We start from the raw sequence: 24,361 nt of genomic DNA, 5'->3' as shown, positions 1-24,361 counted from the left end.
GATTAAGAGAACTCTCCAGGCTATTAAAATTCTGCTCATTCCTGTCAGTCTAATCTCATGAAGACCTCTTATAACCAGTGAAAATCCAAAGACCCCCATTCAGTCCCTAGAAGTGAGCCACAGCTTGGCCTTCATGACAGCAGAATAAATTCTGATATCTTGAGAGGAGAAATGTACCAATGGTGACTTGCCAACAACCATCTGTCTTTTTAAAACTGAATATTTAGTTTTTCTTCCTGTTGAAAAATAGTTTATTGAAAGGTAGATAAACAAAGAAATTATTTTCATCAACTCTTTGAAATAAACGTCCATACCACTTTCTTCTACAATAAAAATATTCCTTGATAAATGTCTATATCGCTGAATATAGACACATTTACATTATATCCTAAATTGGCATTCACATGTATATTTGTCTCTTTACACATCTAAAATAAATATATATATTTTTTTTACTTTATTCGTAAAAGCATATAAAATAAAAAGATTTTGACCAAATAATTCAGATTTTAAATAAAAAAAAAAATCCTGCTAATACAACAATAAAAAAAAAATACTTTAAAAAATAAGTATTAGGGTTTGGACTGGATTTTGCATATCACAATACTTACATACACATTTAAAGTTGACATATGGTACAATGTGACCTTTATTACCTTTTTTTCCAATAAAAACAAACACCCAGAAAATGTATGTGTAGTTTTTAGTGCTAATTGGAATAAATATACTTTTTGTGTTTCTGCTTTTAAATGAATTAAATTAAAACTGTGAAAAGCTTTTAAATTAATCTGGGTTCCTGTTTAGGGAGCTAGCCTATACTTAATGCTACTTCCAATTTTAGTTTTAACTTAAAATGATTTTCAGTTTTTAGCGCTCTCTCCGTAAACTTAAAGTATTTCCAAACAGCTGGAACTCTTGTTGCTGAAACCAAAGAAATTGTCGGTCTTCTCAGCCAGGTGACTTGCAGTGTGTAGCAACAGGTGGCTTGACTTTTTAAAACCTCAATAGTGAAAACCATCCGATGCCTAATCACATACCACATACTGTAGGGGAAACTTGCCAGTATTAAAAAATTAGAATCTCGTTTTGATAAATATTTTTTTAATAGTCGTTCCTAAAGAAGAAAAGAAGAAAAAAAAAGCTTTTAGGGTTTTGGAAACTGATGTTTCAAAAAAACCTGGACTTTATCTGCAAACGTTTTTTGATTCTGGATTAACCTGAAGCCTTGATGACAACTCTATTGAGTAAAAGTCCTCTGTATGGAAGTGTTTCTATATGTTTTTTATATACTCCGTTATACTTTTTGTGTATTAGAAATGCATCGCTTCCCTTTGCAACATCGTCCCAAAACAGATCTGAAATGTCAACTGGTTAAATAAAGGAACAGGAAGAATAATCTCCCAGAGGGGAAGGCAGCACTGGATGTTCACTTCAAAGTCTGTCCTTGACTATATTTGGACATTTCAAAGATCAAGGCTTTATGAGATATTTGAGCTTATCTCTCATCACTACTAGTTGGTTTTAACTGGAACAAATAAAGCAGGATCAACCAGAAAGAAGGAAAGTCTTGGGAATATAGATGAGAAATAAAAGTGATGACCTCATGGAAACTGAAAAGCTTTCTTTGAAAACTTCTGGCTCTAATTATAGGAGGGAAAAAAGGATAATTTTTCACACAAGCAAATACTTAGTTGGATTCTCAGATTTATTTCACCTTAAAAACTGCATGAGTAAAATCACATAATTAAATTATTATCAAACTGTTACTCCTTTTTTAATACTACACACCAGTTTCCCTGGTCATGATAGCTGGTCTGCACTTGGACTCCAGTCACCTGAACGCAGAGCTCTTCCAGCTCCCCCTGCTGGAAGACATGGTAATAACGATGAAAGACAGGCACTGGCCTGTCACTAAGAAACTGAGCCGCTGGATCTGGGTTTTCTGTGGTGTCAGAAGACAAACTGGAGTCCGAACCTAAGAGACTAGGTTCCCCTCTGGAACTAAACCTGCATGATGTTTCTTCTAACCCTTGTGTTTTCCTCCCTTTAAGGTGCCAGGGAACCAAAAGGTCCTGGGAATTGAAGGCTGTGCGGTTAGTGTGGACACTAAGTTTCCCTTCAGTCATATTGCTGACATCTTTTAAGCCTCCACTTTGGTTTGCAGCAGTGAGGATACTTGGCTCTTCATGCAAATTCTGGCTTCCTTCTGGTAAGTCTTTACTTCTTCCTCCATTATGTTGTTTGTTCTGCTCTTTTAGGTATTTAGACTTCTGCTTGTTGTATTCCTGCTCATAAGCCCAAACATAGATGAGTGCCTGGCCTCCAGGCTTTAGAAGTCTCACCAACTCCCTCACTGCTGCCAGCCGACGCTCCTGCAACACACAAAATATTTAAAACTTCAGCATTTCCAAAAATAATGGGAAAAAAGTAGTTAAATCTAATTCTCTGTGTAATTACAATAGCATTTTAGCTAGGGCTGCAACTAACGATTATTTTGCAAATGGATTACCGGTAATCTGTTATTTTTTCGATGAATAATCGGATAGCTAAAGGTAAAGAATAGAAAATTCCTTAATTGTCCCACAATTGGGAAATTCTGGTGTTTACAGCAGCAAAAAGATGATAGTCACACAAATGTGGACCTTAGAAAAATGTATAAGAATAAAATAGTGAAGAGTTAAAAGATAAGCAATAAAATATGGTACTGTAAAGTGTTTTAACAATATAAATACTAAGCCCTTGGACAATAAATAACCAATATACAGCTATTGACATTTTTACAGTAATGGAGATGTGAAAATAGCAACATCAATGATGTGCAAAATGACAGCAGCATGTTATTTAACTGACTAAGGTAAAAACTGCAAAAATCAGCATGAATGTAACAATTTATTACAACTTTACTTATTTTGCATAGAGCATATTGACAAACGAAAAAGTTTTTTTTTTTTTTTATCTTAGATGCAAAATGTTTACATAATTTGTTTTTATTTTATTTTAATATAATTGCTGCTTAAGGGGGGTTGCTCTGTCATCTAAAGTAATGTTTTAAAGTTGCTCAACTCCAGTGAACGATTTATCATTTACTAAATTAGTTAATGATTATTTCAGTAATCAATCACAATTAATGCCTTTATTGTTTCAACCCTCATTTTAGATCTGTAAAAAGTTAGAAAATTAACACATGGAGTATAATGAACACTGTTTACACCCCAAAATGTAAACTTGCAGCTCCTATTCTAGTTTCATAGTCAGTCAAGCAGATGTATAAGGATAAACAACAGTTAAACTTCCATCCGTGTTTTCTAGCTTTCAGTATAACTTAAGAAAGTTACATAAAGCTATTATGATTTCAACTGGAAATATTAGCTCTTCTCTTTTCATCTGTGTAAATAAGTGTGACAGAAAACTGTGAAGGTTTGTTAAATGTGTGTAGGTGGTTGTGTGTTTTTAATGTTGATATATATGATTATGATATATATGTATATATATGTACCGGTATATGTATATATATATTAGTGCTGTCAAAATTATTGCCTTATTATCGTATTAATTTTTTTTAATGTGAGATTAACGCTATGTGGTTTTATGGTACAATTTTCCAAGTACCGGTACATCCCGCTGCAGCCTGCGGGAAGGCGGGGCTATTTTCCCCCAGTCTATGCATTTTCCATAGGCTTCGAGAGCGGAGCTCCTCAAGGAAAAAAGACGCACACACTGGGTAGCGCTAGTGCCTTTTCTTTAAGCCCCACCACCAACAAACAAGTTGAGTGTCTGGTGCCTAGTAGCAACCTGAAATACGCTGAGAAAACAGATTACTGAGGTGAAATGGAATCTGCTACGGCACTCTTGCTGTCTGTGTACGCCACAGGTCAGTATCGTGTGTGTGTGTGTGGGTGTGTGTGTGTGTGTTCTCATTTTTGTTAAGAGTCTGAAAAGTAAGTTTCTAGAGCATAGACTACCTCCATCTAGTGATGTCGGTCTATTGATTTTGATGTATTGATTGAAAATTGTTCATTATTATCTTGGTTAATTAACATCTAATGTTAACTGTACTACATTTTATAGCAGTAGGGTAAAATGCTTGTCTTTGTTCAGAAGACTGTATTAACTGTAAAGACTGTCTTTTACATCAGCCTGTTTTCAGGGCCTTTTTTTTGGCTACATATTTGTTATTTTTTGCTACATGCCTCCCCATCTTCTTGCCATATGTTTCTATGGCATAAATCAGTGTCTGTGACCTGTTTTCATTAAAAAAAAGAACATTGGCACAAACCTAGCCTGTATGTATTTTTTGTATGTCATCGAGAGTATTTAAATTATTTTCGATCAGAAAAAAAATGTGTGATTAAAATGCGATAAATCGCGAGTTAACTTAGGCATTGATGCAATTAATCGCGATTAAAAAAATGTAATCAATTGACAGCACTAATATATATATATATATGATATATAATTGTAGCTTTTAGTTTTAATAATTACTGTATGTGGACAAGCCTCCTTTCACAACACTTAAAAATTCCCTACAGCACTTAAAAATCAACAAGAAGATGGAACGCTACTGGATTGTCTTGTGGGATGCTCTCTATAATAGACAGCTTTTCCCATCTGACTGATAATCCACCAACCTTCCTCTGTTGTAACAGGAGCCGGGTAGCAGCAGTGGAAGATTATACAGCACAAATGTGCATTAAAGAGGTAATGAAAACACTGTGTTCATGGGAAGCCGACATCCTTATCACACCCACAGTGGGCTGGAGCACACCCCCCCCATATTGTGCATTTAGGTTGGTTTCATGGGACAGCAGGAGGATACAGTTTTTTAGGCTCCATTCCAAAGAAAACATTTATTTTTGAAGCAGTTTAAAAACAGGGGCATAATATAGGATTAAATTGATCTCTAAAGATGAAGGAAGGTTCAGAAAAAGCTCATTTATTTCAATAGAGTGACAAATGGGAATATGGCCTTTTATTTTATAAATGTGCTGACTTCTAACTAGTTATCATATATTTTCCGTTAAGCTTTCAGTACATTTAAAGGTGTGATTGTTGCTTTTCACCACCATGAACATTAAGGTTAGATATATCTTCTTTATATGTCACCAATTCATACAATTTATTTAATGATGCTGTATTTTAAAAACAAACACATGACAACAAAGAGATCACCGAACACCTTGCAAAGAGTTTTTTAAGTCCAAAGCTTTTGCACACAGAGTGAAGCTAGTAGCACCAATCAACATTTTTGCTTCATACATCTATAATTAATTAACAGGACTGCACAATACTAGAAACATTTCTACATTTCGGACAAGTTAATTTGTGAAAAAAAGCATCTGCAGACCCATCTGCCTCATCTAAGCATCATATCAAGTGTGAATTGCAGGCTGAATTTAACAGCTAGCAGTTGCAGTTAAATGATGAGTTCTCACATACTTATAACTCCACTTATAACACTTATAGTAGTATCGATAGTAACTACCTTAGTTATCAAAGCTCTCTTCCACACTAATACACAATATATTTTGTGTTGCAGTGAGCTAACTTCCTGTTGTGTAAAATTCTGTTCAATACATGTTATTCATTTGTGTTTTTTTTTTTATCTTGAGACCTTAGCAGTTAAAAAACAGACCTGTGTGGAAAAATGGTGTATAACGGCTATAGAAATGCAGGCATCACATGAGGCCGTCCGGAGGGGCACGCTCAGGGCATCAGATACGAACACATTGAAACCCCTCTCAGCGCAGATTTGGACCAGAGCGCCGCTGCGATCACATCCCACCTGAGATCAGACAAACACACGGAGAGGTAATGAAGGGCAAGAGTAAGATTTAAGCACAACTTGTAAATATGACAGAGATCAAAAAGAATCTGAGGAGGAAGACAAGATAAAGTCAAGATTAAAAGGAGAGAGAGAAAAGACAAATGGAATAAAGTTATAAAGGAGAAGGGAGGCCATTAGATGACGGTGATAATTCATGATTAGTCAGTTCATTCAGGTGTCCTTTGGTCTCCTCCCAAAAGAGAAAAATGTAAGAAGAGATTTATGATTCACATGCAAGAGACTAGCCATATTTCTTTCAATTAAATCCCAGAATGTTAATGGTGTCAAACTAGAGAAGGAGACAGAGCAGGAGAGCAGGACAGAGAGGAAAAAGATTAGGGTGCAGAAGAATAGAATCCTGGGTGAGGAGGATATTGGAAGAAGCTGAATAAAACGCAGAAAACTGGTGCGCGACCTGCATAATCACAATGTTCTCACTGATGATTTATTACAGCTACGGTGTGAGTCGAGATAAGCTGCTTACACGCTTCTCCTAAATCCCCAAACATGAATATCCTGGTGTGCATACGTAAACTGAAAATTTGGATATTACCATGGAAACTGAGCTAATGCGAAGGATGGCATCCTGCAGACACTGGAGAGGGAACACTGATCTCACCCTTTCCTTGGCTACACACATCCATACACTTTATGTCTTAAAGAGCAACATGAGGTGTCCTGCAATACTGAAGGATTCTCTCCATGGTGAATGTTCCCAACAGGATGTAGAGGGAGCACTGTGTTATGCTTTAAGACTATGTAATGATGCAAACCTTAGATAGTATTTAGACCATTTATAAAAGCTCATATGTTACAAAATGAAAAAGGAAATTAATGTTAAGATGTATCCTAAAGTACAGCTCCTCAAACTGTCAAAATGTCTTTTCATGTCAAACATGTTGAACATAAGTTAACCTTGTTTGTTAAATACAGGAAAACCTCTGAAAAACTAGAACAAACACAAATAAGCAGCACTTAAAGCAGGCACCTGCGGCAGGTATAGGATGGACTTCCTGTTAATGCCAATGAACAAAGTACAACTCATTTATCTTCTTTATATATATATATATATATATATATATATATATATATATATATAGTTTTTTGGGAAAACAAGATTGTTTACCACAATACACGAATCAAGAGTTTCAAAAACATGTCTCGCATTGAATTCTGGGACAGCGGGCCCGAAAAAGTGAGCACAAAAACCAATGCATAGCCTCAGTTCAGTGGGAAACAAACACTTAATTCCCCTCCCAAAAGGTTCCTGTTAAACGTATTCAGAAAAAGGTAAGCTTGCTTTTACTGATTTTACATTATTTTGCAAAGTTAAAAATCCCCAAACTTGAGCTTTATCTCTATATTCATAATCAAAGTTTCATAATATACATTCAGGCTCAAAGTTAAGTTGCAACCTTGCTATGAAGCAGCTTTGTCATATTTTTTTCCGTGAAATATAGCTGAAGAATACAAATTGCACTGCTAACACTAAAAGCCTGACCTGTTTGTTGTTACTGCGAAATAGGATTTTAACATCAAAGCTGTGCCTTTAGTGGATGCACAAACAGCAGCAAAAAGTTGAACAGAGTTGTAATATTTCATCCCATAATCTCCGCATATGACATTTCTTTTGAACTCGTATATTAAGTTTCCAAAATACTAAATAATTTTTACTTTACAAATCATACGCTTCATAATGATTGCTATCAAATTTGATTATTGTAATCAAATATTTTTGGGGCTCACTTTCTAAGGCCCGCCAGCCCAGAATTCAATAAACGGCAGTCATGTTTTTGAAACTCTTGATGCAACAAGTATTTACTCCAATTAATTAACTACAATTTATAAAGTTAAAGGAAAATCATACGTCAGCAATTATTTTATATCACATAGTCAAAAGCTGTATATGGGCAGCATCAGTGTATTCTTAATCTCCATCTACGTTTTTTCACTTTCTAACATATCTAAACATAACAGAATGTTTTGATCTTAACTACTGCGCTGTGCATTCAGCTCTTTGTTTGACAATAAAGTTCAGCAAAGCGAATCTCCACTCCAGTCCATGTTTTGTGGCTTCTAACGGGTTTTCTGACAGTATTGGCTTGTGTTAAACTCCATCAATCTGCCCATGGACTCAGACCAGCTCACCATCATGCTGAAGAAATGCAACTCCAAAACCCCATGCTGCTACATAAATGAAAAACAGGAAATGTTTGGGTTTTTTCTTCTTCATATTGCTATTTGAGACCAACTATCCTCCTACCTGAGCAGCTCCTTCAGAGACACCGTTGACCAAACCTGCTTCACCTTTAACTGCTTTTCTTGTCTGAAATACAGTCTTTGTTGTGACATTTAAAGAACTGTTTTATACTTTTGGCTTTAATGCTTCGTCTTTCTGATGAAGTTTTGATCTCTCGTGTTCTGAGGCCTGGATTTACACTTGGGATAATTACGCACAGGGGGACTTTATGCAGACGTATGTAATTAAATGGTGGAAAACACAAATTTATGGCACAATTTCAGTTTTTTTTTGGTAGATAAAAAATAAAAACCACAAGAGAACATGTGGTCATTATTCTGTAATGTGACAAAACATGAAGAACCTGAATATTTATAAATATGTTTGCAAGGAGCAGAAGAGGGTTTCTATTGTTTTAGCTAAAAAAAAAACATACTAAATATAAGAGATAAAAAAAAAAATAGTTTTATTTTTTTGTTGCTAAATTAAAGTTTTGGTTCATGTCTGTCATTCTCCCAAAAGGGGAAAAAAATAAAAACATTCTAGTATTTTTCTCTAAGATTGAGTGTTTTTGAATTTTAAAAATAATAATAATAACTAAACTTTATTGATCTCACATTGGAGATATTTACCTTTGACTTTAACCCACTTGGGGAGCAGTGGGCTGCCATTGTGCAGCACTCAGGGAGCAGTACGGGGTTAAGGGTTTTGCTCAGGGACCCAGAGTGCAGGCTGTGGGATCGTACTTGAAACCTTCTCAGAGCACAAGCGTACTGCTTTAACAAATACGCCCCCTACTCCCCCGGCAACAAATCTTTGATTCATCAGGAAAAAAAGCAACCTTAACATCAGTTTGCTGCTACTTAAAGAAGAAATAAGCAGTTCCTTTTTTCATATCTTCAAATCATGGCCTTGTTGAAAACCTACACAATTTAAAATGACAAAATGATTCAGATTGATTCAGAACAGTGACAGACCAGGTCAATAATTGACCCCACCCACCGAGATTAACTGAGGGTTGACTCCCAGGTACTTCCCGTTTCCACAGCCCACGTCGGCCAGAACACTTCCTGGTGGGAGCGAGGACAGGAAGTGGCAAACGCGCGGCCACGGAGTGTGACGAGTGCTGCTAAAGTGGGAAGCGATGGAATCGTACACCCGGTGCACGTATTCTTCCTCCAAACGGGTGGCGTCGGCATGGCAACAGGGAAGTGAGGGCGTGGATGACGTATTGGGGGAGGTTCCACCCTGACTATCACAGGCAGAGGGGAAGGCTGGAGGAGGAGAAAAAGGACAGAGTCAATTATAACCATTTTATTCTGAACTAAAGCCTCAAACAGCAAAACTAGACAAAGTTTACAAATATGAACAAAGAAAGCTATTTTATTTTAACCCTTTATGCAGCGGGAAGTTAACACAAACACTAACAATTGATCTTATTGAGAATGTTTAGAAAAACTTTTAAAAAAAACTCAATTTACAGACGCATTCATCCGAATCTGACTACTTGAAAACTTTTGGGTAACAAAACATTGCACACTCAGGGTTCAAAGGTACAAATTAGATGAACGAAGAAGACTATTGTCACTTAGTTTTATTTAGGAGTTAATGAGAAAAAATCCAGTCTGTAGATGTCATCAGCCGCTAGCAGCTAACTCAAAAGACTTGCAACTGGTATGGCAATGAAAGGTTGTTTAACGGAGGCTGAATATAAAGGCATGCCACACTTTTCAGTTTTTCATCTGTAAATATAACGTTTTCCTTCAACCATCACAGACTGGTTTATGCTGGTCTACCATAAAACCTCACACTGACATACTGCATGGAGGATCTTGGGGTCTAATTAAAAAAACACACCCATGAAGTAAATAAATAACATTTAAAGGATATCACCCAGTTTGTTTCAATCTAGATAATAAAGATTTGAACCTTCTGATTTGAACTTTTACCGTTTTGTGCTTAAAGGAATGAGGATATATTTAGATTCAGTTGGGTACCTGTACATTTTCACAGCATTTTTCCTCACTAGCTCATTCATCAATTAGTCAATATTTAAAATGCATCATATGAACTATATGGAGTTTTTTTTAAAGGAACAATGAAAAACATTTTATTATCCTAGATAAAAGAACTAAAAAACATTTGTGAAGAACTAAAGGTATAATTTCAGATGCACTATGGTGGAAAGTCACACCATCTCTCCGTTTTGTTCTATTGTTTAAATAGCCCGCCTGGATACGTGTGCATGCATGCATGTGGGAGCCGCCACTCAGGGCTTACTAGAGTAGCATAGGAGTGAAATGGCAGAAAAACGTTGACATGAAGACAATCAGAATTGATCATTGCCACAGAAAAAGAAGCTGTCAGATAACGAAAAGGGATAAAAAAAGGATTAAAACTGGCCTCGAATTCCCAATGTGGAGAAAACTTCTAGAGCAGAAGCAGCTCCAGCCTCTCCTGGACTGCTGAGTAACAGAATGAAATCAAATGTTTGCCTTTGCTGGTGTTACAATCCTCTTTAGACTCCTGTTGCTATGTTAACTTTATTCATTGTAATGCTAGAATTAATGGTGGCATGTGGGTTAAGTATAGGAGTTTGATCAGCAATGGATCCGATGGCCGGCAGTCCAGCTCACACAGACAGTATTGTTTAATGCAGCTTGTTGATTCCCATCGGGATCCTCACTTACATTCAGGATTTTCTTTTTTTGATAAGTAATTGTTCCTAAATTTAACATGACTGAGTAATTGTCTCTGCTTCAAATATTCTGAGTTGTCTCGCTCAGTCTACTCACAAACAGCAATTTAACTGTTTTTTTTTTCTCTTTTATTGTAAAAAAATAAAAATAAAAAATGACGAGATCAGGAAAAATCTCGCACAGCATATTAAAATGAATAGAAAAATATAATAATGCCATAAAGGGAGTAAAAGATTATTTTAAAAGCAACAATGAATCAATATATTTATTCTCAACTACAATTTATACACATATGGTGTAGTCAGTCTGAATTTCGTGGGAGGAATCGATACTATTATTAATATTAATTATTATTAATATTAACATTAATCAGTATAAACAAATCATCTCTTGCTTCATGCTATTAAGCTTGATAAAAAGTTGTAATAAAATGAAGTGTTGTTTTGGTCTGCAGAAAGTGCTCAACAGCGCCCCTAGTGGTGAAGATTTCACAGGTCCTTCCTATAATATATACAGGTGCTGGTCATAAAATTAGAATATCATGAAAAAGTAGATTGATTTCAGTAATTCCATTTAAAAAATGAAACTTGTATATTATATTCATACATTACATACAAACTCATATATTTCAGATGTTTATTTTGTTTAATTTTGATGATTACAAATGACAACAAATGAAAATCTCAAATTCATCATATCAGAAAATTAGAATATTACTGAAGACCAATAAAAACAAAGGATTTATAGAAATGTTGGCCAACTGAAAAGTATGAACATGAAAAGTATGAGCATGTACAGCACTCAGTATTTAGTTGGGCCTCCTTTGGCCTGTATTACTGCAGCAATGCGGCGTGGCATGGAGTCGATCAGTCTGTGGCACTGCTCAGGTGTTATGATAGCCCAGGTTGCTCTAATAGTGGCTTTTAGCTCTTCTGAATTGTTGGGTCTGGTGTATTGCATCTTCTTCTTCACAATACCCCATAGATTTTCTATGGGGTTAAGGTCAGGAGAGTTTGCTGGACAATTAAGAACAGGGATACCATGGTCCTTCAACCAGGTACTGGTAGCTTTGGCACTGTGTGCAGGTGCCAAGTCCTGTTGGAAAATGAAATCTGCATCTCCAAAAAGTTGGTCAGCTGCAGGAAGCATGAAGTGCTCTAAAACTTCCTGGTATGTGGCTGCGTTGACCCTGGACCTCAGAAAACACAATGGACCAACACCAGCAGATGACATGGCACCCCAAACCATCACTGACTGTGGAAACTTTACACTGGACTTCAAGCAACGTGGATGAAGTGCCTCTCTTCTTTTCCTCCAGACTCTGGGACCTTGATTTCCAAAGGAAATGCAAAATTTACTTTCATCAGAGAACATGACTTTGGACCACTCACCAGCAGTCCAGTCCTGTTTCTCTTTAGCCCAGGCAAGACGCTTCTGACGCTGTCTGTGGTTCAAGAGTGGCTTGACACAAGGAATGTGACAGCAGAAACCCATGTCTTTCATACGTCTGTGTGTGGTGGTTCTTGAAGCACTCACTCCAGCTGCAGTCCACTCTTTGTGAATCTCCCCCACATTTTTGAATGGGTTTTGTTTCACAATCCTCTCCAGGGTGCGGTTATCTCTCTTGCTTGTACACTTTTTTCGACCACATCTTTTCCTTCCCTTCGCCTCTCTATTAATGTGCTTGGACACTGAGCTCTGTGAACAGCCAGCCTCTTTAGCGATGACCTTTTGTGTCTTGCCCTCCTTGTGCAAGGTGTCGATGGTCGTCTTTTGGACAACTGTCAAGTCAGCAGTCTTCCCCATGATTGTGTAGCCTATAGAACTAGACTGAAAGACCATTTAAAGGCTTTTGCAGGTGGTTTGAGTTAATTAGCTGATTAGAGTGTGGCACCAGGGGCCATCAATTTTGAACCTTTTCACAATATTCTAATTTTCTGATATGATGAATTTGCGATTTTCATTTGTTGTCATTTGTAATCATCAAAATTAAACAAAATAAACATCTGAAATATATGAGTTTGTATGTAATGTATGAATATAATATACAAGTTTCATTTTTTAAATGGAATTACTGAAATCAATCTACTTTTTCATGATATTCTAATTTTATGACCAGCACCTGTATTTTGTCATCTGTACTTACGAAACCTTGAAAGTCCTTAAATGAAATAACATTTAATTATTATTATTTTTTTTTATAATTCATCGACGTCAAAACCTTGATACCAGCTTTGGGCCGATGTATTCAACATTCTCACCGCAGCAGCAGGGTTCCTGTCTGATTTTGCGGAAAGTAAAAGAGGTCCGGGTGCCCCTCCTGCTCAAAGTGAGGCAGCTGTGGGAACTGAGGTCGGCCTCAGAATCAGCAGAGCTCTGCGGCTCACCAGCTGGCACCAGGTCAAACTTCCGAGGGGTAATCCTAATGGATGGTAAAAGAGACAAACTACAAAACCAGGAGACACTGTTGTGATCAAGTTCAAGAGATTATGGATTAGGGGAAAGAAGAAAGCCTCCAAACTGTAAAACCCAGAATAAACCTATGAGAAACTAGCAAACAGAGACAAGAGCAGTAGGACATAGTCCAGCAGCACACCCGTGTGTCCAGAGGTATCTGCTCTCCCCCTTCATCACCAGCAGGCTCCTCTCAGGCAGAACCACAGGAACAGCACGGCCGTCTGGGTGACGAAACTCCATCACTGCCTGCAGGAAGAGAATGAGGATGGAGTGAAAAGAAAACTGTTTGAGATAAAACAGCACTAACAAGGATGGGAGAACATAAATTGCCAGAAGACTTGTCTCCATTGCACATCTTCATGGCATCAGTTTAATGAAAAACTAAACAGGTAAAAACAAATGTTGACTGAAATGAGTTGGTCCGTGTCCGTCTCTAGAAACAACCTATTAATATGAGCAGAGTATTACTTAAAACTTATACTTGCTACAATCAATAGTAAAAAAAACAAGGATGTCCACAATCTTCTCCAGTTGCATGTGTGAGACAAAAACTCAAACGTCTCTCTCATCAGCACCACCCCTGCTCACTCATCTTAAGATGTTTCAAGGCCAGGAGGGATAAATATTCCCACGACAGTCTCAGGTCAACAATAACTCCCCTGATCCAATACCTGATGCCTCTTCAAGCAGAGGAAAAGCCCCACTATTCCAAGTTCCCCCCCTCAATGATGGAGGGTTCCCACCAGAGCTGAAATCTTGAATTTTCTTATTTCACTGAACACAATAAAATACACGTTTGGCTTCTCTCTTGTCCAGAGTTTATTGTCAGGACTTTAATGCTGCATAGAAACCTGTAAACTCTTCCCTTCTCTGGCAGCAAACTCACTTTAACCGCATAACCAACTCTTAAGGGGCTGGAGTTAGAAAGTTTGAGTCCTACTGTTGGTAAATACAAAATGATTTGGAAACTGTATTATTTAGAAGTGTGTTTATAATGCAATTGTAATTAATTGCCCAGCCCTACTATCCACCCTGAGGAAGAAGCAGGCTGAGGTTAAAATGAGTTGGAACAAAGATGGAATGAATTACAGATTTTTTTGCTCAATTGTTTCTTCACTGCAGCAGACATGAATACTCCTTGTTTTTACTAATCCTGCAGATTAAGGTCCAAACAAGGCACCAATATATTAAACTAGTTCTCAAAATAGTTCTCAAACTGAGGTAGAACCAGGAACTACACTTAGACGAACTTTATTTTTATTATTCTTATTATATTTTTATTATTTTATAATTTTTTATGCACAGAGTGTATACTAAATCTAATTCCGTTGCATACAGCTTACTATAGTGAAATGAGCAGCTTACAACAATGAAACAGTAAAATGAACATTACCGTTTACAAAGTGCAGCAGTGATCAGAATGTGAACAGTTTAGGAGAAAAGAAACCAGTTTAAAAATAATGATGTAAAAGGGCATTAATATGAAAAGGTTCAGAGCAGCGCAAAATAAAAATGATCAACTATTGATTGAAGTTTGAACCCGGCCTTCATTTGGCTTCGAAAAGCTCCATTGGAAGCTCTAGTTTAAAGATGGACGAAAACATTTAGTCGCCAATATTAGCGTTTTTTTCTTAATTCGGTCTGGTACGTGCATGCGCGGGCCGATTACCGGTAATAAAGGAATTCATCAGCCATACCTTGAGATCATGTGCATTGCCACTTCCCTTCATTTTCTTTATGTTGTAACTTCTTTTGGAATCTAGTTTTATTTTTCCTCTAAGGCCACAAAGCTGGTAAGAAAGCATATTGCAACTGAATGTTGCACCATAACCCTTCTTCAAGTGGTTTTTATCTGGACCTTCTGTATTAATCCATTTAATTTGTCAGTCCTCCATCAACAAATTCGGTTTAAGTTTACTCTCAGTTTTAACCAACATTCACCTCCATCCTGGTGCCTGTTTGATCCTAATGTTTCCTTACAGCACCCAAGAACCCGCGCTCTGCAGGGAAATTACATTCACACAACTCCCAACTGCATGAGTTCAACTTCTGACAGCAGGAAAATTGGATTCTGTCAAGAGTTGGTGTGTGTCTGTGTGGATAAGGGAGGAAGAGGAAGAAGGGCATGAGTTTGTGTTTTCCTGTAAAGGAGCATGAGAAGCTCCAGCTAATGACCAGATCTTTCCCTCGGTTCACAGCTGAACTGCTTCATTTTTGCCCCCCAGAGAGGCGGGAGAGTTCTGCACCGTTTCAATCTGGAAGAAAATGAACCAATCTGTGAAACCGGTGGGATGTGACTGAATCGATAATGATGGTGGGAGACCGTGCTTTTCTACAGGAACGCTCATCCTTCTTCATCTCTCTCTCTTATAGACATGCATACAGGTTCCTATGTGGACATTTTCATCAGAAATGCAGAATGCATTTTCTCAACCCTTTAATCAGCACCTACACTATATTGCCAAAAGTATTTGCTCACCTGCCTTGACTCACATATGAGCTTGAGTGACATCCCGTTCCTAATCCATAGGGTTCAATATGACGTCGGTCCACCCTTTGCAGCTAGAACAGCTTCAACTCTTCTGGGAAGGCTGTCCACAAGGTTTAGGAGTGTGTTTATGGGAATTTTTGACCATTCTTCCAGAAGCGCATTTGTGAGGTCGCACACTGATGTTGGACGAGAAGGCCTGGCTCTCAGTCTCCGCTCTAATTCATCCCAAAGGTGTTCTATCGGGTTGAGGTCAGGACTCTGTGCAGGCCAGTCAAGTTCATCCACACCAGACTCTGTCATCCATGTCTTTATGGACCTTGCTTTGTGCACTGGTGCACAGTCATGTTGGAAGAGGAAGGGGCCAGCTCCAAACTGTTCCCACAAAGTTGGGAGCATGGAATTGTCCAAAATGTCTTGGTATGCTGAAGCATTCAGAGTTCCTTTCACTGGAACTAAGGGGCCAAGCCCAGCTCCTGAAAAACAACCCCACACCATAATCCCCCCTCCACCAAACTTTACACTTGGCACAATGCAGTCAGACAAGTACCGTTCTCCTGGCAACCGCCAAACCCAGACCCGTCCATCAGATTGCCAGATGGAGAAGCGCGATTCGTCACTCCAGAGAACGCGTCTCCACTGCTCTAGAGTCCAGTGGCGGCGTGCTTTACACCACCGCATCCGACGCTTTGCATTGCACTTGGTGATGTATGGCTTGGATGCAGCTGCTCGACCATGGAAACCCATTCCATGAAGCTCTCTGCGCACTGTTCTTGAGCTAATCTGAAGGCCACATGAAGTTTGGAGGTCTGTAGTGATTGACTCTGCAGAAAGTTGGCGACCTCTTCGCACTATGCGCGTCAGCATCCGCTGACCCCGCTCCGTCAGTTTACGTGGCCTAACACTTCGTGGCTGAGTTGCTGTCGTTCCCAAACACTTCCATTTTCTTATAATACAGCTGACAGTTGACTGTGGAATATTTAGGAGCGAGGAAATTTCACGACTGGATTTGTTGCACAGGTGGCATCCTATCACAGTTCCACGCTGGAATTCACTGAGCTCCTGAGAGCGACCCATTCTTTCACAAATGTTTGTAAAAACAGTCTGCATGCCTAGGTGCTTGAATTTATACACCTGTGGCCATGGAAGTGATTGGAACACCTGATTCCAATAATTTGGATGGGTGAGCAAATACTTTTGGCAATATAGTGTATATAACTGCACATTTAGCTTTTCATTTTGATCACAAGCTTTAAAACAGGAGATTTGCACACACCATGCTGAATTCTTTGGCCAAACAATGATGAGATGGAAAGTGGTGGAAAAGTAACAAAACAAAGCAAACTCATATTAGTGCAGACATTTTTTCAACATTTAGTTATTTCAAAGCCATTAATCTTTTTCCTAGAAAATCTACATAAAATATCCCTCTATGATGATGTGAAAATGAATGTTTCTTTAGATGATTGAAATTTATTTATGTTTCAAAGGCCTCTGCTTTGCCTTTGATAATATAAAGTCTTTAGAAACACCACAGACTTTTGACTAGTCAGATTTTTTTTGCTTAGTTAGAACCGTGCAGCGTAAACTTAAACTTGAGTTGTGCACAGACTTCCCTCTTTTGTCAGCCTTTTTCACATGCCTGACATTTCTTTTTTAAAATATCATTTTGTTAATCTCATGTAACAAACGCTTATTCTCCCAGACACTGTGTTTTCATAATCTGCTATCTGTATATCCAAGATGAAAAAAATAAAAGCTTTAAATCTTTGGCCCTATGTGTAATGAATTGAAATAAGTATTAATCTCACTTTCTGGAGTGACAAAAATATTATTTTTATGATATTCCATTATTTTTTTAAGATGAACCTGTAGATTCTCGCAAAAACAGACTGGAAATTGGATCACAGGTCAAAAAGGACGTGTTCAAAACACAAATGATTACCTTTGCCCCAAGACTCAAAGACAGGATGGTGTCCTCGAAGGCAGAGTGAGTGTCAACGTGAGGGGGGATTCCTGAAAGGGGGACAAATGCAAAGAATTTAATTTAAAAGACCTTTCGATGAATGAGAGCCAAGACTTTTAGATTTATTCCCAAAACTGATGTATTTTCTTTTCCAACAAAAGACACATTTTTACTTTCTAGTAATGAATGAATAAAGAACTGAGGATCCACCAGAGAAAAACAAATATGCTGCCACCTAGTGGGAAGTTGAAATATGTTTTTTCTGCAAACATCAATTTTGATATTAATAAAAAATTCAAAAATACTGCAGACTGTCTATATATTCTATCTTTTGCGTTGAGTTCTGCAAAGCAAATGACAAAGAAGGGAAGAAATGAACTGAGATTTATTTTTTTATAAAAGAAGAAAATAACTAACGCCAACAGTGTCACAGCAAAGTAGTACATTTTAAAATAATTATTGATTCATTTATGTATTAAATGTATTTTAGGCCCATAGCTGGAGTGGTACTGGGAGGTATGGTCATAAAATCTAATCAAAATATTTTGTGATACTTTTGAAATCATAAAAGGATGAAAATAAAAATCATTGCTTTTTTTTTTTAAAGGTAGCTGAGTGGCTGTGACTTAATGCCAAAGCAATCGGAGCCAAACAATTCCAAATACTTATCTAAAAGAAAATATACTGATTAAAAATAGGCTGCTTAAGGACACAGTTTACAAAGTGATGTAGGATTTGTTCACATGACATCCCACAGTAACCCTATTTAATGACCCAATGGCAAAAAAGGAGAAGGACAATAAATTAAAAATACACAATAAATTGTGGGGGCTTCTTTGGAACAACCTCCCTTGGAAAATAAAACAAACAAAAAAGGACAACGATAGTGTTGATAGATGCTTAATATATTGGAATAAATGCCCAATTGAACTAATGTGCTGCTGATGTTGATGCAATAAGAAGTTGTGTTTAAATGTGTGAGAAAAACAAAACGGAAACTGAAGCACACTCACCCTGTCCGGCCTCATACTGGTTCACAGTGAGCTGGTCTGGCAGGACGTTAATGTGGCCGTCCTGCAAACATCGCTGCAAAACAGGTAGACACTCATCAGGAAGACCTGGGCACAGAAAAAAGTTTACGGTTAGCCATTGAATGTCATAAGGAAACAACTTATAAAACATGCAGGACATGATGCAAACAACCTCATCTATTTAAATTCAGACAGGCACATTTCTCTTTCTAAATGTATACATTTCTCTTTACATGGGACTAAAATGAATACCTGCAGGTAACGGTGTGTCCTTGTCCACATTGTTGTTGTCATAGCGAAATTCAAAGCCGTAATGCTTCACCTTCCTGTGCTTCAGAGCTTTCTGAGCTAAAGATATACACAAAAAAAGTAAGATTATGATCAAAGGAATAGCTATGTGACACTTCATCTGAATTTGAACAAACCTAACGAGGATAGCTAACAGCTATTGAGCCCTAAACGCTCCCTATAATGAGGGTGCTCTATGTTTTTTGACCTTGAAAACTGATTTTGGTCTAAGTTGAAAAAAGTAAATGTTTGCAAAAGAGCAAAACTTGGAAGCTCTGTCCAATGCTACCTTCATTAGAAGTTGACCAGTCCACAGCAGCGAGGAGCACAGCCTCTTCCTGTGGCGACACAAAATCCTCCACCAGGGTTAGCCCCTCAGGAAAATGGACCACCGCCTCTTCTTTATGCTTTACTGCAAAGAACCATTGGTGATACATGTAGAGAGGTTATTGATATATATCACATGCACTTTAGCTGCAGTATCATGCATAAGTCAAGAGTCAGCAGCCATTTTTTTTCCAATTCACTTCTAAAGATTCAACTCTACCTAAAACTTGAACTCCTTCTAGGATTTCTGGTGGTTTTTACAAAGTTTTTTTTTTCATCTTTAGATGGGGAAGTCTAACATAATGATGAAAAGAAAAATGACAGGACTAGTAAATCTTTTTGAAGCACAATTTAAGTTATATTTCTAAGGAATAGTAAAAAAAAAAAAACTGAGCCAAAAAAAAAGAATTATAATCAAAGAAATCTGTAATTCTTTAGATAATCGTCTACCATACGTCAAAAGTCTTAGCTAGCACCTCTTTTATAAAGTTAGAAGTTAGAAGCACAATAAAAGCAGACTTTCAAAGAATGACTCATGCCACTTAAAGCTTTATGTCGTTATAAGTAGATTAAAAACTAAAATCATGTACCTGAATCAACATAACTGAGATAGAGTGTAACACTGTTCTCCCCAGACTGCAGTTTCTGCCCGTTAAGCTGGGCATGAGCTTTCCGGGCGCCATCTTCAGATCTGGAAGAGCCAAAAAAAGACAAAACTCAGTCAAACCAAAAGCAATTGGGTCAAAGAGTCCAGTTATTTAAATCAACCAAACACAAGCACAACCCTGGGACAGGGAAACATCACATTTTTTTTTATAAATATTTCTGGGATGAGTTCAGTTGTAATCACAATGGGTTCAACAACTAATGTATGATTTTTAAAACGAGTTGAAGCCTTTTTCAGCATGTGTTAGATTGTCTGTTTCCCGTTGTTTATCTTCAGTGTCTCACCGCGTTATGGAAAAGTCAGAAAGCTAATTCAAGTATTTACCTGGTCTGGAATTAATTTTGTACCCCTTTCTTTAAAGGTAATAAGCATTCGCTTCCTACATCGTTAATCACTCTTCTTGGGTGCTTTCTGATTTCATATATCAACATTGTGATTGCTTTAGAAATACCCATCATTCATTAATTATATATTTTTTTGTCTTTTTGTAGTAATCTTTTGTTTATTTTAAAGAAAACTAACAAAAAAAACCCGAATAACTCTAGAAATTTGGGGCTTAAAGGAGAATTCCGGTTTTTAACACTTTTAGCCCATTTTCTGTAGTGTCCAGGATGAAATCGAATGATCGACACCAAAATTTTGACAATTGGTCCTGTCTCTGCTTTTTGGCTCATTTAGAATCCACCCCTGGCTGCTTCAGAATGGCTTCCATAGTGCATGTCCGATGATGTCCTTAAAACAACCTTAAACGTTCTTTTTTTAAAATATGCTACTCACCGGGTCGTCAGCGCTGTTCAATGACGTTCCAAAAAAAGTTTCGTAAAGAAAAAACCTTCCTGTCTTGTTTTATTTTGCATTTTGTAAATCCCATTGAGTTCTGTAGGAATAGTCAATATTCCCCTGCCACCGGAAACGGAAATGGGGCCTGTTTACACACTCTGTGTACTCCGACGTCGAGGTGCTAACGTCTCTGTTAAACACTTTAAAAAACTCTGAAAATGAAATACAAAAGGTGGATTCTTGATTCTCGACGTCGGAGTACACAGAGTGAAGCGAAAAGACTACAACTGTGTAAACAGGCCCCATTTCCGTTTCCGGTGGCAGGGGAATATTGACTATTCCAACAGAACTCAATGGGATTTACAAAATGCTAAATAAAACACTACAGGAACGTTTTTTCTTTACGAAACTTTTTTTGGAACGTCATTAAACAGCGCTGACGACCCGGTGAGTAGCATATTTTAAAAAAAGAACGTTTAAGGTTGTTTTAAGGACATTATCGGACATGCACTATGGAAGCCATTCTGAAGCAGCCAGGGGGGGATTCTGCATGAGCCAAAAAGCAGAGACAGGACCAATTGTCAAAATTTTGGTGTCGATCATTCGATTTCATCCTGGACACTACAGAAAATGGGCTAAAAGTGTTAAAAACCGGAATTCTCCTTTAAAACAAGAATTGCATGAATTTCTCAAACATTTATTTGATTTGATTAAAAGGATTTTACTTCAGTAAAAAAAGAAAAATGTCTTTAATCCTAATTGAACAGGTAGCCTCAATGATAAAGTGCATGTTCCTGATGAGGCAGTACCTGTATGTGACAAAGGCGTAGGGCTTCTGAGGAGGCATAAGCAGACTTTCCACATCTCCATAATGTTCCAGACAAGTGAGCAGATCTTCACGACTGACACCATTCCCCAGTCCTCCGTTCGCCACCACCAAACTCTGCAGACATGACAGAAGAGAAGAACCAGTGAGTCTGAAGCTCTCAGGCCAGATGAAACCTTATTTCTTAAACAGTCAGTTGTATAGCTTTGCTTTGATTTAGTTGGGCTTTCTTCCTTTTCTGCCATATGGAAGGTAATATTGTTCTTTATTTAGTGATTAACCTTGATATTACCTGTAATTTGCAGGTTTGTTCGGTCAGAACTTGTAATGCAGAAAAATGTCTGTCTTAGCACCCATTTCTATCCCATCAAATGGTCCTGACATCACCTTATTATAAAAATACCAAATTCTTGTTTTCATGGGAAACTAGTTCTTTACTGCTCTTATTTCACATGTTCAAAGTAGACATTTAGCCACTCCTTTAACTTTAACAGATGTTTCTTTTTTGTTTTGTTTTTTACATTTTCTGACTGATTTTAGGCAGAAATGTCTAGAACGTTTAAGCAAAACTTCCCCTTTTATAAACATTATATACTGCTGCATATGGGCAACAACTGAACTGTTGTAATTCATTTTTAATGCCACAACCCTTCGAACCGTGTTTATTTTAGATAACCAACATTCGTCTTCAATTCCAGTTGTTTTTGTTTTTTTGTTCACCTTGGTAGGATGCGATGCTGTACTGATGCCTTCATGTTTCAGTAAAGTGAAACTGGCCTTCAGTTGTTTTTTCAACACTTTCTTGTCTTCTTTGCTTCTTCTGGCGGCGCATTTCACGTTATTTACCACATCGGAGTCCATGGTTCGTTCTACTAAACTGTCCGGGTGCAACAAGCACCGAAAAACTAAGGGTCTTCTTCTTCTTCTTATGGGGTTTTATGGCGGTTGGCAGACTTGTGAATTGTGCATTACCGCCACCAACTGATATGGAGTAAAGCAAGAAAACAGAAAACGATTCACCCCCCCCCCCCCCCCCCCCAAAAAAAAAAAAAAAAAAAAAAAAAAAAAAAAAAAAAAAAAAAAAAAAAAAAAAAACCTGTGTAACTTAAACCAACATAATACTAAATCACATTTGCCCATATAATTTTTAATTTACTCTAGGTCATCTTAACTCTGCCAGTTTCTGATGGTCCCATCGGTCCTCCCATCATACTTCCAACCATCTCCCAGTTCAAATCTTTAATGTCCAGATATTTTTCTGCAGCCCTCACTATTATTTTGATTTTTTCCGTTTTTTTTGTTGTCTGTGCAGTACAATTAATTACTTCTACCATGAAAAGAACAAAATTTGTCTTTTTAACAATAAGTGAGTCTTCATCAATTTTTTGATTCTCTAGAGGTTTGGAATTTGCCGTGTGTTGAACTGTAGGTTTGGGTTTTTCTGACTGAGATGGGATCCTTTTTGCAGCTTCAGCGTAGGTTATTCCGAGCTCAAATTTCATTTTTTTAATTTCCTCAGACCTTTTGCTTGCTTCACAGCCGCGATAAGCAGCAGTATGTTCTCCACCACAATTACAGCATTTTATTATAGCTTCTTTTCCACATTTACCATATTCGTGTTCTCCTGCACACCTTCCACACCTCTGTTTCCCTTTACAAACTGCTGCAATGTGACCGAATTTTTGGCATTTGAAACATCTCAATGGTGGAGGATTGTAGATTTTGACATTATAGCTTATGTAACCGATGAATACTTTGCTTGGTAATTGCTCTTCCTCAAATTTAATTAGCACTGATAAACTGTCAGATCTTTCTCCGTTTCTTGTTGTTTTTAACCGTTTTACTTCTTTTACTTTTGCACCGCTTATGTTTTCCAGAATCTCTTTTTCAGAAATTTTTAGAGGAACTCCTCCAATGACTCCCCTGCTGATCTTTTTGTTCTCCATTAGGCTGCACTGAACTCTTATCCCGTCAATTTTGTTGATCCGTATTGCTTTGCCTTGCTGGGCGCTGTCTCTGCAGTTAATTAGCAGGTCTCCACTGTACAGAATTCTGGCACCTCTGACTTCTCCGACAAGTTTATTGATGGTTTTTGTTAAGTGAACCGGATTCCAATTTGTAAAAGAGTCTGCCTGATTAACGACTTTGAATATGACTTTGAATTCATTTTGTTGTGCTGTGGAATGTATGGAATGATCATCACTGGATTGTTCTGAACTAGATTCCCCTTGAACTGATCTCTGTTTTTTCCGCTTTTTCTCATTTTTTGATGTTGCTATCTTCCACCCTTCATTGTCACTATTTCCCTCTTCCATCCCACAAGAATCGCTTCCTGTTTCCTCACTACTCACGGCCCAAGACATTTCTCCATAAGCAGCTTCAAAACACGCGCCATGCACCAAACGACCATCCACCCAGGAAGTTGCTGACACGTGGTTTGACGTTTGTCTCGGTGTCGCACCCGACGGCTCCTCTGCCTTCCCCCTTAAAATGGCCGCTCAAAACTAAGGGTCCCCCGTCGACTTCAACGTTCTGTTCAAACACATTAAGATATCTTCTGGTCAAAAGCAGCTTCAGCAACATTATTTTTAAACAAAAAAGCAATTCAAAGCAGGAATGGATAGCACAGAGAGTTCCTGGACAGTAGCCATATCTATGCGGTTAAAATTAATATATAAATAATATAATAGAAATGTATCTAATCTAATATATAATTGACTGTTTATTTAAAGATCAGTGTTAACAAAAAGTTTAGTGAAAGGTATATGA

The 24,361-nt window shown here is 37.6% G+C and overlaps 1 protein-coding gene across 1 annotated transcript; it reads right to left on the bottom strand.

Annotated features, from left to right (window-relative positions):
• Window positions 1-1,684: 1,684 nt before the first annotated feature.
• Window positions 1,685-22,466, bottom strand: alkbh8 (alkB homolog 8, tRNA methyltransferase). Its single transcript, XM_038307707.1, has 12 exons — window positions 22,313-22,466; window positions 21,576-21,709; window positions 19,910-20,010; window positions 19,282-19,404; window positions 18,957-19,052; window positions 18,687-18,791; window positions 17,653-17,723; window positions 13,359-13,465; window positions 13,024-13,184; window positions 9,066-9,337; window positions 5,633-5,782; window positions 1,685-2,372 (listed from the first exon to the last, which is right to left on the bottom strand). The coding sequence occupies exons 1-12, from the start codon at window positions 22,451-22,453 to the stop codon at window positions 1,764-1,766; spliced, it is 2,070 nt and encodes a 689-aa protein (XP_038163635.1). The 5' UTR covers window positions 22,454-22,466; the 3' UTR covers window positions 1,685-1,763.
• Between the last annotated feature and the right edge of the window lie 1,895 nt (window positions 22,467-24,361).

This window comes from Cyprinodon tularosa, unplaced genomic scaffold, assembly GCF_016077235.1.
Source record: "Cyprinodon tularosa strain WSP-4 unplaced genomic scaffold, ASM1607723v1 ctg619, whole genome shotgun sequence".
Lineage (NCBI taxonomy): Eukaryota > Metazoa > Chordata > Actinopteri > Cyprinodontiformes > Cyprinodontidae > Cyprinodon > Cyprinodon tularosa.
This window is presented reverse-complemented; position numbering and strand designations above follow the sequence as displayed.